Source organism: Zootoca vivipara, chromosome 11, assembly GCF_965207765.1.
Source record: "Zootoca vivipara chromosome 11, rZooViv2.hap1.1, whole genome shotgun sequence".
NCBI classification, from domain to species: Eukaryota; Metazoa; Chordata; class Lepidosauria; order Squamata; family Lacertidae; genus Zootoca; species Zootoca vivipara.
This window is the reverse complement of record NC_142594.1, coordinates 16297518-16312554: the sequence shown is the minus strand read 5'-3', so window position 1 is coordinate 16312554 and position 15037 is coordinate 16297518. Positions and strand designations below refer to the sequence as shown.

The following is a 15037-nucleotide window of genomic DNA, read 5'->3' as shown; positions in this document are numbered from 1 at the left end:
AAGGGTTATATATTAGGGAATTGTAAGACTGTTTGAAAAATGAAATAGTTTAAAGTGTACGCCCTGCAATAAGTAGAAGCACATGCATCTAACAAGACCATTTTTGAAATTAATATTTATCACTGGGATCCCAGGCCAGGGAAGCTGCAATCACTGATAACCTTGTTATTATTTGTATTGCATATATCTGCATACAAACAGGCAAACCAGCTACCACTATAATACTCCTCTGCCAAGTCACGTTCCATATTTTTTAAAGGGGTAGAAGAACTTGCGGCACTCTGAGAATTTTTAGTTCTTTGTTTTTATGGAAGGAGGAAGGAAGAGTAAAATATAAAATAAATTATCATTATTATTACTATTGCAATATAATTCCTGAACATTTTACAGACCTTACAATTATTTAGATCCTTATGTGGCATTTTAGCAACTTCAGCCTAGTGCATGCATTCAAAAGCTACTCTATGCAAAGTGTTCTGACTGTTTTCAAGAACACACAGAAAATGTAAAATATGTTGTAGGTTAGGGGTCGGCAAGGTTTGCCTCGCCTGAGCCGATTCACTCCAGCAGAGATCCCTCTGTGGGCTGGATTGTGCCACGTGCATAAGTGTGCGCGTCCACAATTTCTGGCACCTATGTTTGCGCAGATGCAATTTTCGGCGCTGCAGAAGTGAATCCCCACGCCGCACTGCGCCAGTTTAGCGCAGCAGGCGGGGACTCGACGAGCGGGAGGTTTGGTTTGGTGGCGGCTCATGGGCTGGATAAACGACCCCCGTGGGCTGCTTGTGGCCCATAGGCCTTAGATTGCCAACCCCTGTTGTAGGTCATAGAAGGACTTGTACTAGTAGTGGACCTTGGTAATATGCCACCCTGTGCAAGGCCAACATTTGACGCCCTCCTCCCAGCCCTTGTGGCACTGGCTTAAGCCCAACTTTGGGAAGGAGACACTAGGCTCTGGCAGGGTCCTAGAGCCCTCTTACCTCCATCCCAAAGCCCAGTAAGTTTTTGCTCATCTTTGGGAAGGAGGCAAGACAATTCTAGGACCCTGTCAGAGCCCCCACACCTCCTTCCTGAAGCTGGACAAGTGCTTGCACCAGGCTTTGAGAAAGTGCTCTCCTTGGCTATGCCCCATATCTGCCTCTGTATGTATCAAACATGATACAATGCCATTGAATTTTGTTCTGAAATTTGCATGACTTTCTTATCCAGAACCAGGAAAATAGCAACCTTTTAGTATGAGTTTGCAGTTAATTTTTTACTAATTATATCTTAGTTACATTTGTGTACCACTTTCCAGCAAAGCCCACAATTATCTTTCTTGCCATTAATCCATCCAATATTTTGAATCAGAAAACGAAATGAGGGGATGGATTATAACATTTTTTTCCTATTGACCTTCAACAACCCACATGAGGTTATCCAACAGTGTGAGTGTATAAGAATCCATCAATCAGTATTTGCGGCCTGTTCACATAAGAGTTTTGTGAAAGATTTAAAAAATAGCATTCCGCTTTTCTAAAAAACAACAAAAGAGATTTAATGTTGTCTGTTTGCATATGGTGTGTACACATGAACTCACATTTTTAGGTGCATAGGAAGCTGGTGTATATCATTAGACCATTTCTCAATCCAGCTTAGTGTAGCTGCCACTGATTGGCAGGAGTCTACCCAACCCAGGACTGGAAGTTGAACCTGGGATCTTTTGCATGCAAACAATGTTCTTTGAGCTGTGGCCCTCACCCAATTTTCTTCCATACATTTTAGAGTATGGAGATTTGAAGGTTAATTTACCTTCAAACATAAATTAGAAACCAATGACCTTGATCCAGCACTAGTTGACTGCAACTATTTTAATGCAAGAAGAGCTTATGGATAAGTGTAATAATTCTCATCCACATTAAAAGAAATAATAATAATAAAGCACTACTAGCTGATGCTAAATAAACAACTGCATTCAGTTTGGTGTTCCATGTGTCTGCTTCTCTTGGTAGCTCTCCATTCCTGTATCAGGTGAAGATTATCTGTTGCAAAATTGTATTTAATTTTAGAATACGAATATTTTCCCTCTTTTAGGTAGCTAACTTCTGCTTGGAGTATTCTGAAAAAAGGCCAATGGAAATCAACGCCCAAGAGGACTGTATTATAATTGATGGAAAAGCTTTCAAGGCTGGAGAGTGCATTGAGAGTATAACAGACAGGTTTAAGGAAATAGAGTCTTTAATGGCTGAATTCCAAGACAGCTTGTAGCGCTGATAAGAGAGAACCTATTATACTATTTACAGCTTTAGAGTGCATTCTTTTTCACATATAGAGGGAGATCCTTAACAGCAGTTCAACAATATAGTTTAACAATATATTTTTTTTGCCTGCTCATTGATAAAATTGATATCAAACTTAGTCTGTGTTCAGATTAAAAAGTGGAATCCAATAGAACAGTCATGCACGTTTAGATGTCTTCCCCTGACAATTATTTTCTCTCTCTCTGGCTTTAAGCAAATTGTAGATTTCTGTAAATCAGAATGAAATAAAGAGCTATCTTACTTGAATATAGAGAGATTCCAAGCATTGCATTTATCAGGCTTTCCAAAAACAATAAGAGTTGTTTGCAACTCTTCAGGAAGTCATATAAAATATATATTATAGGAATTTTTAGCTGAAAGTTCAGTTTTACATCCACAGCCATATGACTTTTCTAGTATGAACCACTGATGATGCCTCCTTTATTCCACATATATAATTACAATTGGGTTGTTCTCAGTGAGATTCATCTGTAGACAACACAGCCTTGGAGGTTGAATATTTTGTTTAAAGGTGTGTCCTTTCATAAATGGCAGTCATGCTTTACATTTTGAATAGAAGCTGAAAGATGCGTAGGAATAATCGTGACAAATTCATACTGTTGTCCATGGTATTATAAGTAGGAACCACAGGTCAATTCATGGTATCTTTTTGTATGTGTTGATCTGCAACTCCATGTATCACTTGACTCGGCTAAAAAGATTCAGAAATAGGTTAAGCCAAGATGAAGGGAATTGTGATGTAGTGACATATAACAGTACCCACAGCATCAGTTCATTATGTGAGATATCAATTCGTGAAGACTAGACCACACGAAATACGGTCACATGACCTATCTACATGTCAGTCACTGGGCCTCTCCAGACTGGTGTTATACTGTGGTTGCATTCCACAATATATTATTGGCACAATAATTGTGCATTAATGGTGGATTTCTTCTGCTTTAGTTTATTCTGTGATGCTTCCCCAATGCTACCACATTGTTGCTGTCTGGGCCTGGGGCCACCTTGCAACAATATATAAAATCTTACAGGATTTCAACAGGAATTTATGTGATATACACTAATTTGAAATGAGACTGTGTGACCACCCCCAAACTTTTGCAGGCACAAACAGTATTAAAAGCAGGATCACATGTGACCATCCTGATAGCATTTTAAGCACTAATCATGAATGTGCAATAAAAAGGCTTTATGAAGGAGCCCACTTTTGGATGAGGAAAAAAACCCCAATATTTAAAAGTTCCTACCTCCCCACCACCACCACCACCAAAAATAACCCCGCCAGAGCCTATAAGTTGTGAATAGGTCTACATCTCACAAAAATAAGTAGTTAGTTTCCTGAGCTGTTTCAGACCTTTTAAAAAGATGTTTTTTAGTCGTTTAGTCGTGTCCGACTCTTCGTGACCCCCATGGACCAGAGCACGCCAGGCACTCCTGTCTTCCACTGCCTTTAAAAAGATAAATAGTACAAATGGTCTTTAGAGGATTAATGACTTGCCACAGATATTTATAGAAATATTATAGCATAGAGACGAGTGGGTGAGGAAGCAGTTGACCATGCTGAGTGTATCATACCAAAGGAATTTGGTAGTATCGCGATGAGCCTAACAAAAGCAACCAGGAGCCAGGAATCTGCCAGAATGCAAAAGAAGAGCTGGACCAATGTTAACATCAGGATCTGGGAGGCAAAATTTTGCAGGACCTGAGCTGAGAAAGCCAGAGTTGGAAGATAGGTAAGCAAGACTGCCAAAGAATTTGAGTCAAATAACAGGCTAATAACAGAATTTGAGTCAAATAACAGGAGTTACTCTAGGAAGTGTGTGTGTGGTGGTGGGGAAAGGTCTAAGAAGAAATTCAGTGATACATAATGAGCACAAAGAACTTCAGATGAGATCTGTTGACCTGCATGCCCCCAACCCCATCGCAACTGGGCTTGAGTGAAAGCCAATGTGGTATGATCGTTTCCTTACAGAAGTGAAACATAGTCCAATGGAGAACCTGAGGGTACCAAGGCAGTAGCATAGTGGGGTATTTAGTCCAGAAAATGATTTTGTTTCACTGAGCTGTATATTGAATTATGCAGTCATTTAACCACACACCTATTCCTGGAACATTATAATCTGGATAATTTGACATAGTGGCATAGACGCGGATTAATTTGTGGACTAAAGGGAATGAGGAGCCAATCAAAGAGTGTAGGGCTTTGGATCATTTGGTATTCATCCACTTCACTCAGGTTTATTAAGATTTGAAACAGTGCTAAATGCTGAATATGTCTCCATACACAGGATGACTGGCTAAATTTAGGAGGTCTCCTATCTAAATTGTGATGTTAATTTTTTAGCTGTGTGAAATAGAAGAGGAGCCAATTTTCTGCCATAGGTTAATCTGGACCCTGCTAGGACTAAGGAATCATCATCTAATGGAGCATGTTGGAAAAGTACACCTCTATGCCATTTTGTGGAAACTGGAGCTCTTTCTAACTCTAAATGACAGTTGTGTGAAACTCTGGCATATTGAAGTGATTAGAACCTGATGATAAGGAAAATGGAAAATCATACCTATTAACAGTGCTATTTTTCTAGAAAAAGAGGGGCTGGAATTCATCATGAACACCTTCCTCATTCTCTTAGAATGGCAATGGTGCCGGAACTGAGTTCTGGTAAGTTCCAGATGGGAAAAAAGCCCTTCCTATTAAGCTGCTATAAAGAATACCCAACATCATTACAATGGATATGGAATTATAAACATTGTTGAATTGTTTGAAAGAAAATGCTGGAGTATTTCTAAGTGATTATGACCTAAATACAGAAATACCAGAAAATAAGGATCCCCGTTCCTTTCCCCGGTTACATTATGGATATTCGTAGGTTGCATCTTAAGGGAGCATTGTCGTAAAGGGTAGAAAATTATATTCTAGTCCCTGATCAATTAATGGGTATACAGGGAATAATCCCCCCCCTCTTTTCCCCAGTTGCTGCCTATCCAGCTCTTTTTCACTTGCTCTCCCCCAGCTCTGTATGGTTAATTATGAGCTTTATTCAAAAAATGCTATGTATCATAGGGAACTTAAAAATTTGGATATGCTGTGAAATTTAGAAAGTCTGTTTGCTAAAATATATGACCATATCTTCAATTAGAATAGGAATCAGCAAGCCCAAGATTCTCACTCAAATAGCTTTTATTACTTTGTCAATGCAATTATGCTGCTATTATGCAGTTTCCAATCCATATTGTTTTCTAAGTACTAAATTGCTGTCTTAGATAATAATATGATTTGAATGAAGTATTGTAAATCAACAAACCCAACTGATTTGTTTCAATTACTGTCTGTGAATCAGTGATCTTTTATCACTGGTTGTCTTCACTTCCTGACCCATTGAGGTTGCTAATGTGCAAATCTGAACCCTGATTAGATCACTAAATTAACACAATATAAAGCGGCGAAGAACGAATGGACTGGTGTTCTTCACTCAGGTTTGTTAGGATTGTGTGAAGGTGCTAAAATGGGTAGGGAACGTGTGACCCTCCCATAGCTGCCAAGTTATCCCTTTTTTACAGGGATTTTCCCTTATGCTGAATAGGCTTCCTCGCGAGAAAAGGGAAAACTTGGCAGCTATGCACCCTCCAGAGGTTGCTGAACTCACATCACCCCTACCATTGCCCTTCCTGTCTGGGACCGATGGGAACGGCAGTCTAGCAACATCTAGAGGGCCACAGGTTCTGAAAGCCTATGCTAAAGAAGAGTTGCATATCATCTCTAGAATGAGAAAACCAACTAGAAGGCAGAATAGATCTATTTACTTGCATGACCACCATTCATGGCTAAATAAGAAAACCCAGCTGCTCCTGCAGAGACAGAACATCAGTCAACATGGCTGGAACTGCTGACAGACATGGTTAGGATTGCACTGTTGAGGCCGTGTGCTTCGGATACAACCAAATGTTCTTTGACCAGATCAGACTCATGAAAACTATCCAGTCTTGCTTCCTAACTGTGCCTCGATCCTCCCTTAGCTAATTTCTCAAGCTGTTCCCGTTTCAAAACCTACCTTGTTCTTTGACAACCTATGGCTTTGTTCCATCCTTCTAATTTGGTGCTTTGTTCCATGGGCACAAAGCTGTGACTTGATGTTTACCCTGTCCTGCTGCTTCTATTTCTAATTCCCTTTTCCTTCATTTCTAACACTGACTTCTAAACGTCCTCTGCCTATTCAGAGCATTCTCCTCCTGCAACCATCAAGGCAACATGCAGATGCCTTCCCTGGTCCTAATGCTAAATGGAACATTTCATACCAGATTAGGCTATTTTTCCCAGCTAGGGGTTGGAGACAAGTTTGATTCATTTCACATCTAAAGGTGAACCTGCTTAACCCACACATTGCAAAACCATACAAGAACTAGAACTAGTTACAGGTAGGTAGCCGTGTTGGTCTGAGTCGAAGCAAAATAAAAAAAATCCTTCAGTAGCACCTTAAAGACCAACTAAGTTTATATTTTGGTATGAGCTTTCGTGTGCATGCACACTTCTTCAGATACACTAGAAACAGAAGTGTCAGACCCTATATATATACAGAGGGTGGTGGGGGTGGGTGGGAATGGGTGATGGGCTGATGGGAGTGGTAAACCTGTAGATGGCTGTTAATGGCTGCTGATGGCTGCAATTAGTCCTGGGCTGAGGTGCTAAAGAAAGCTTGATGATGCATAATGAGATAAGAATCCGATGTCTCTATTCATCCCAGGTGCTTCCATGGTTTTAAGCTTGGTAATGATTTCCAATTCAGCAACTTCTCTTTCCAGTCTGTTCCTGAAATTTCTCTGTAATAAAACAGTTGCTTTGAGATCTTGTATAGGATGTCCTGGGAGATTGAAGTGTTCTCCCTCTGTATATATATAGGGTCTGACACTTCTGTTTCTAGTGTATCTGAAGAAGTGTGCATGCACACGAAAGCTCATACCAAAATATAAACTTAGTTGGTCTTTAAGGTGCTACTGAAGGAAGAACTAGAACATGTGTTTAGGTGTTTAGCACATTTTTTAAAAACATGTAAGCCATTGCTGTATATTGTTTTAAATGCTTTGCTTTTGGAAGTGCTGTCCCATTATGTGTTTTACAAGCTGGTATCCGACTGTAATAATAAATTATTATTATTATTATTATTATTATTATTATTATTATTATTATTATTAACTAGAACACAGTTGACCTTCAAAATTCTGCCAATTTTGTAGCACAGTTCTCCAGTCCACTGTGAACAAAAAGGCAGGTACTGGGATAAAGCACATAGGGGCGTAGGAAGATAGGGGCAGTGGGGGCGGGGCGCCCCCGGCAGCGCGATCCCAGGGACACCATCGCGGCTGCCCGTCCTGCCCTCAAAATGCACACCCCGCCCCAAACCGTGCGGCACGTCCCTGCGTGCGGTGCGCCCCACCCAAATCGCCCCACCCCTGCGTGAGGTGCACCCCGCCCCAGAACGCGCGCCCCACCCCTGCGCATGGTGCGCCCCGCCCCAGAACGCGCACCACATCCCTGGGGGCAGCATGCCTGCTCTCCGCCCCCGGTGGCGGAGCATGAAGCTCCGCCCCTGAAAGCACACATAAAAAATGTACACATTACTGAAAATGATATACAACAAAGCATTATTTTGGGGGGAAATTTACCTAAGGTGTACCTTAGGTAAATGGCGTACAAATGTTTCTATTAAAATGCTGATTAATTTTCATGAGAGCATTAAAAAATAAATAAATCACAAACTGAGGTGGAACTGTGGAGAATTGAACTTCAGATTGGAAAAACAAGAAACCAAAGCAGACACACACCCGACCCCAATACTGCTTATAGTTACTGGGAGCAGTTATTCAGGCAAAGGTCTTTCACATCACCTGATCGTTTGAACTGGGGATACTTAGGGCTTGAAACTTAGGATGTTCTACTTGCAAAGGATGTGCTCTAATACTTACCGATTGGTTAGAATGGAGATTGAAAGTGTGTTAAGAGGTAAATTGTTATATCTATGCAGGTATTAAAAGTTAGAGTGTGAGGGCATTTTTTAATAGGGCAACCCCAAGAATGCATTTTTGATGCAAGACTTGGCAACGTCCTTTCAAAAGCATATGTACTTTTTATCCACTGCTGCTTTTGCATTTAAACTACAGATGAGAGAAACAGAAGTCCTGTTTTTTTAATAGAAAAAAGAGCCTGTTGTTGTTGTTGTTGTTTTCATTACCAAATATCACATGGCTTAGGGCAGGGGAGGAAGATAATGTTCTTGTTGGCCCAAGTCCATAGTGATCTGATTGTAAAGTCTTACATCACATACTAATGTTCACTTTTTTATGTTGCAACAAACTCCCTGAAATATGGCTTATTAATGGCATGTATATAACAGGGAGCCTCTGTGTTGTTGGACTCCAATTCCCAGCAGCCCCACACTGCGTAGCCAATGGCCAGGGATGATGGGTGCTACACAGTCTACCAATATTGGGAGTGCCACAGGTTGCAAAACGTAGACAGAGAAATAAGAAGGTGCTTAAGTTTCCCTTCCCTTCCAACGTTTGCTGGACAAAGTGCTGTAGTTCATCTCTAATGCTATTGTTATGCTGCAAATACTTTTCTGCAAATGCTTTTTGGCAAAAGCCATGAACCCATGGGTTAGGGCGCCAAGGGCTCATTTTATGGCCTACTGTGGTATGTGGGGTTTGCACTGCCAAGCGTTGCAGGGGGCGATTTCCAGTTGTTTGACACCGTTTTCGAGTGAATTGGACAACATCAGGTTTTTGGCAAAAAACGTGACCTCGTGGCTCATTTACTGGCTGGAGAACAGCACTGCAGAATTCAAAGATGTGTAAATTTCAAAAGATGGCTCAGTTTCAGTTCACATATGTTTGGGAAAAAAGCAAATGAGGTTTGCCTTTAAATGCAAATTGAATCATGTTTCTCTCCCACCCGTAGTAGCCCCATACCAATAATAATATTAATTTTTCTAAGGTTCTTGCCTAGATCTTGGGAATTACCCTTAATATCTTATGCATATTATGCAAACATGCGTTGGATTATGGAGAAAGCTAGAGAGTTCCAGAAAAACGTCTACTTCTGCTTCATTGACTATGCAAAAGCCTTTGACTGTGTCGACCACAGCAAACTATGGCAAGTTCTTAAAGAAATGGGAGTGCCTGATCACCTCATCTGTCTCCTGAGAAATCTCTATGTGGGACAAGAAGCTACAGTTAGAACTGGATATGGAACAACTGATTGGTTCAAAATTGGGAAAGGAGTACGACAAGGTTGTATATTGTCTCCCTGCTTATTTAACTTATATGCAGAATTCATCATGCGAAAGGCTGGACTAGATGAATCCCAAGCCGGAATTAAGATTGCCGGAAGAAATATCAACAACCTCAGATATGCAGATGACACAACCTTGATGGCAGAAAGTGAGGAGGAATTAAAGAACCTTTTAATGAGGGTGAAAGAGGAGAGCGCAAAATATGGTCTGAAGCTCAACATCAAAAAAACCAAGATCATGGCCACTGGTCCCATCACCTCCTGGCAAATAGAAGGGGAAGAAATGGAGGCAGTGAGAGATTTTACTTTCTTGGGCTCCTTGATCACTGCAGATGGTGACAGCAGTCACGAAATTAAAAGACGCCTGCTTCTTGGGAGAAAAGCAATGACAAACCTAGACAGCATCTTAAAAAGCAGAGACATCACCTTGCCGACAAAGGTCCGTATAGTTAAAGCTATGGTTTTCCCAGTAGTGATGTATGGAAGTGAGAGCTGGACCATAAAGAAGGCTGATCGCCGAAGAATTGATGCTTTTGAATTATGGTGCTGGAGGAGACTCTTGAGAGTCCCATGGACTGCAAGAAGATCAAACCTATCCATTCTTAAGGAAATCAGCCCTGAGTGCTCCCTGGAAGGACAGATCGTGAAGCTGAGGCTCCAATACTTTGGCCACCTCATGAGAAGAGAAGACTCCTTGGAAAAGACCCTGATGTTGGGAAAGATTGAGGGCACTAGGTGAAGGGGACGTCAGAGGACAAGATGGTTGGACAGTGTTCTCGAAGCTACGAACATGAGTTTGACCAAACTGCGGGAGGCAGTGCAAGACAGGAGTGCCTGGCGTGCTATGGTCCATGGGGTCACGAAGAGTCGGACACGACTAAACGACTAAACAACAACAACAACAACAATCTTATGCATGTAGATAAGATAAAGAAAGAGGAGTTTTGAAATTTTTCTTTAACAGACACATTACCCCCTGGAACTACTGCAGGACCAGGATCCTTGCTTTCCTTTTTGCAACTGGGAAATTTTGGAGCCAAAATCCTGAAAGACCTTTTAAAAAACAAAACAAATTATTCCAGATATGTCTGAATCCGTCTCTGAACTCAACACTTCAGACATTTTGCAACATCCCAATGAATACATCCACTTAGTTAAGCTAGAATGTGCTGCATTGGAAAAATAAAAGGAGCTGCCAGCTTGATTTCATAGAACTTGTAAGAGGGTGTGTGTGTGTGTGTGTGTGTGTGTGTGTGTGGTGCAGCCTGGCCTTGTGTGAGAAATCAATAAGGTGCAGAGCCACTCAAAACTGCCAGTAATCTCTGATACTTTGCTTTAACAGAACAGCGGGTTCCCCCCCCCCCATACCAATCCTCTAGCTAATGCAGGCCCCCGCAATTTACAATAACAGCCATTTCTCCTTCTCTCCTGCTCTCCAGGCAATTCTCTCATATTACATGAATTAAGTCAAATGCACTAGATCACCGTATTGTTCAATTGTTTTATTAGGCTTCAATTTTCACGTATTGCTTTTTCCCTTTGAAAAAAAGAATGTGCCTCCAATACAAGTGAGTGAAAAATGGAGGTATATAGCTCTAAATTTGCTGCTTATAAGTAAATGTGGGAAATAGAGACGTATAATATGCAATTTTCACCACACTTTTTTTTTATAATGGGGTCATAGCACACACTGTGTGGGCTGCTATGTCGAGTCTTATAGTCATTGACAGTTGAAAGCTCATGCTACAGTGTTGTCTATGAGCTGGTTCACTTGACATGGTAAGTCAGATATGGCTTACCAGGACCATGTGAACATGCCAACTCCTAGAGAGCTGGTTGCAGTTGCATTGCAATTCTCTGTTCTTAGTTTTCTGCTATATTGGTTTGAGCTAAGCCGCGGTTTCTGAAATGGGATTCATGGGAACCCCTCCCCTCACTAGGGATAGAGAACAAATTCAGTTAAGTTACCATTTAAGGGCAAACCTACCAAATTCATGCTTTTGGAAACAAATTGCAAACTGAAGCAGACATCTTTTGAAATTTTCACTTCCCAGAATTTTGCAGTGCAGTTCGCCAGTCACATAAGGTGTCCAAAAATGCATATACAAGGGTAAAGTGTGTAAAAATCGCACACATTAATGACAATACAGTGGTACCTCTACTTACAAATTTAATGCGTTCCGAATGCACATTCGTAAGTCGAAAAAAATTGTAAGTCGAATCCCATAGAAATGCATTGGGAGAAAAAATTCGTAAGTAGAAGCAACCCTATCTAAAAAATCGTAAGTAGAAAAAAATGCTATTCAAACCGCATCCAAGATGGCAGACAGAGCTCCATTCGTAAGTAGAAACATTTGTAAGTAGAGTTATTCGTAAGTAGAGGTACCACTGTAATGTGCAAAATGCATTATATTAGGGGAAATCACTTTGCAAAAATGTGTTTATTGTTAGAAATTGGCACTAAAATGCTGATGAATTTCCATGAGGATTTATTATTATTATTATTATTATTATTATTATTATTATTATTATTATTATTATTGCTAATTGTTACAGAAATGCGGAGTACTTCATTTCCGACTGGAAAACTGAGCACCTGAAATGTACAGAAGCACCAATCCCTAGTCTTCACTAGCCACAAGCTTCAGTCAAGGTTACCTTACCTGCATGTGTCCATCAACATCAGGTCATGTGTGAGTTGGCTTTTGTGTGTGTAGATTCCTTGCCAGTAAAAGTAATGAATGAACAAAACTCTGTCAGTGTGAACAATTTGCATCCTATAAAAGGAAAGGTGGGTTTGAGTATTAACCCTCAAGGCTTTCAGGGTGTTGACAGTGTCATGCCCCACTTAACTGCACATTTCACTTGATCTTTTTTATATTTCAGTTTCAGTTTACATCCATTACTGTGTCTATTTACTTTCTGTCTGTCCTCAAAAGGCCTGGTCTTTGGCTAGTTAGCCTGACTGTTTCCATATAACTTCTTAGGGAGTAGGGACATTGTGTGCTTCTCAGGCATTACAAAAATCCTTCAAAATTAAAACACTGCTTTCTGAGATAACTAATGGGGCTTTGAAAAGATCAGGGGAGCAATCCTTGTCACTCATTACAGTACACCTAACTGACATTTGGCACTCTGGCTCTCAAAGCTATTGATGAGTTTTCAGCACTGAACTGTTGCAATTATCTTAAATTAACTTCATTGAGCACAGTTTGCAGAACAACAGTCACAATAAGCTCGCTTTTTTTTTGCTTTCTGCAAAATATGCATGCGCCTTTTAATCTCCCCACCTGCACAGTAAGGACTACAAACATTTTCCATTAAGAAATACAAATCCCACCAGCATCTTCCTTCCCAGGGCAAACAGCAACTCAGGGCAGAAAATATTTTTGTTGGGACCACATAGGGAAAGGGTGGTTGAGTTAAACCCCTCGCTGTATGCTGGCCTGATCACTCTCCCTATTGACTGTCATTTAAAAGAGAGGGGGAAAGGCAAGTTAAATTGCACTGATCTGAATACAGGTTGCCCTCAAATTTAGGTCGCACTTACATTTCTTGTAAGCCAATTGGGGGGTGGGGTAGACGTGCAGCCTATATTTGGGTCAATATGATGTACATCTATTTTGGTCCCAGCAGCATGGTGCACCTGCAGTGTCTCTCACACTCTATCTTCTCATTTTATGCCGGTTTTATGTCTTTGAAAAAATCTATCTATGTATCTATAACCTATCTATCTGTCTGATTATCTATCTATCTATCTATCTATCTATCTATCTATCATCTATGTATCTATAACCCAGTGTTTCTCAACCAGTGTGCCTCCAGATGTTTTGGGACTACAACTCCCATCATCCCTAGCTAGCAAGACCAGTGGTCAGGAATGATGGGAGTTGTAGTCCCAAAACATCTGGAGGCACACTGGTTGAGAAACACTGCTATAACCTATCTATCTGTCTGATTATCTATCTATCATCTATCTATCTATCTATCTATCTATCTATCTATCTATCTATCTATGTACTTATCTATCATTGTTCTCTATAGGTTATCACTAAATGATGGGATGTTACAAGACCAGAAGGACAATTGGTGCCTTTTTTGTTATGTATTGGGATAAAATCTAGAAGTGCCTGCGGAACACTGAGGATGCAATCTTAAACCAGCTTACTAGGGCAGAAGCCCCATTGAACTGAGCGGGGCTGATTTCTGACTGAAGCTGCATAGCTCCGGCAGCCTAGTTAAACTAGGCATTCCCTAACTGACCGTAGGCATCACCTCTTTACCATGCACATATCCTTTTGCCCAAGGAGAAATAACAATGAAATGTAATGGGGCAAATCCAAAAGGGGAAATAAATTGATCAAATGATGGAAGAAATTGCCCAAATGAGCAATACGTTTAATGAAAAATATGTAAAATGCGTGTTTATGTTCAGATAGGTAATAGAAGGCATATAATATAAATCACTCATTGTGGTTCAGCTCGGAGAATAATCTAGCCCCAGATTATGATAGCTTTAAATAAACATCTATATTCTAGACTGAAAAGTAGAGGTAGACTTTTAGAAGACATCTGAAGGCAACCTTAGGGAATTTTTTTATGTCTGATGCTTTATTGTGTTTTTAATATTCTGTTGGGAGCCAGCCAAAGTGGCTGGGGGATAAGTTGTTGTTGTTGTTGTTGTTGTTGTTGTTTTCATGTATTACTGTTATGTTTGCTTCCAACTCATCCTCCATGGAGCACTGTTTCACACTCTCAAAAAATGGGAACTTTAAGATGAGGCATAGTGACTTTTTCCAGGACAAATATATTTATATATTAAAAAGGTCAAGTAGCACCTTAGAGACCAAGTTTGCTCTTGGTATAAGCTTTCATGTGCATGCACACTTCTTCAGATATACAGGGCAGGACAGACCATCAACTCCATGCCTACACTTGGATTCAAACTGGTATTTTCAGCATCTCGTCCCGATTTTGGCTACTGCATGCAGACCCCCCCCCAATACCATAGACTGCTATAAAATACTTGCTATTCAATCCAGGTATTTGCAGAAGAGGGAACAGTTGGAAATGAAGAGACCAGGATGCTTGTCAGATTCTCAAAGGCATCTGGCTTGCTACTGTAGGAGACAACTCTCAGAACTGGACTGGGTGAATGGATGGGACTTTAGCTTTCCTGACAGCAGAGGTTGGGACTTGATGACCCGCCAGATCTTGTTGGACTCCAATACCCATCAGTTCCAGCCAGCACGTCCAATGGGGAAATATAATGGGAGTTGTAGCCCAATAGCACCTGGAAGGCCACAGGCTCCCCATGCTGCCTAACAGATTTATGTGTGGACTTTCAGTGTGCAAACTGTATCCATTGTTCCTTGTGTTTATATTGACTGCTGCCCCATAGGATAGATCCCTGTGGGCCTTGCTTTACAGATGACACACTGAGGCTTCAGAG

General features: G+C 40.8%; 1 protein-coding gene across 1 annotated transcript in view; it reads left to right on the top strand.

Moving 5' to 3' along the window:
- ZCWPW2 (zinc finger CW-type and PWWP domain containing 2) overlaps positions 1 to 2546 on the top strand; it is a 38545-nt gene extending 35999 nt beyond the window's left edge. The window contains exon 8 of the mRNA XM_060281055.2: positions 2074 to 2546. Coding sequence (XP_060137038.2) covers positions 2074 to 2247 — 174 coding nt within the window. The 3' untranslated portion in view covers positions 2248 to 2546. The remainder of the gene's footprint in view (positions 1 to 2073) is intronic.
- The last annotated feature ends 12491 nt before the right edge of the window (positions 2547 to 15037 follow it).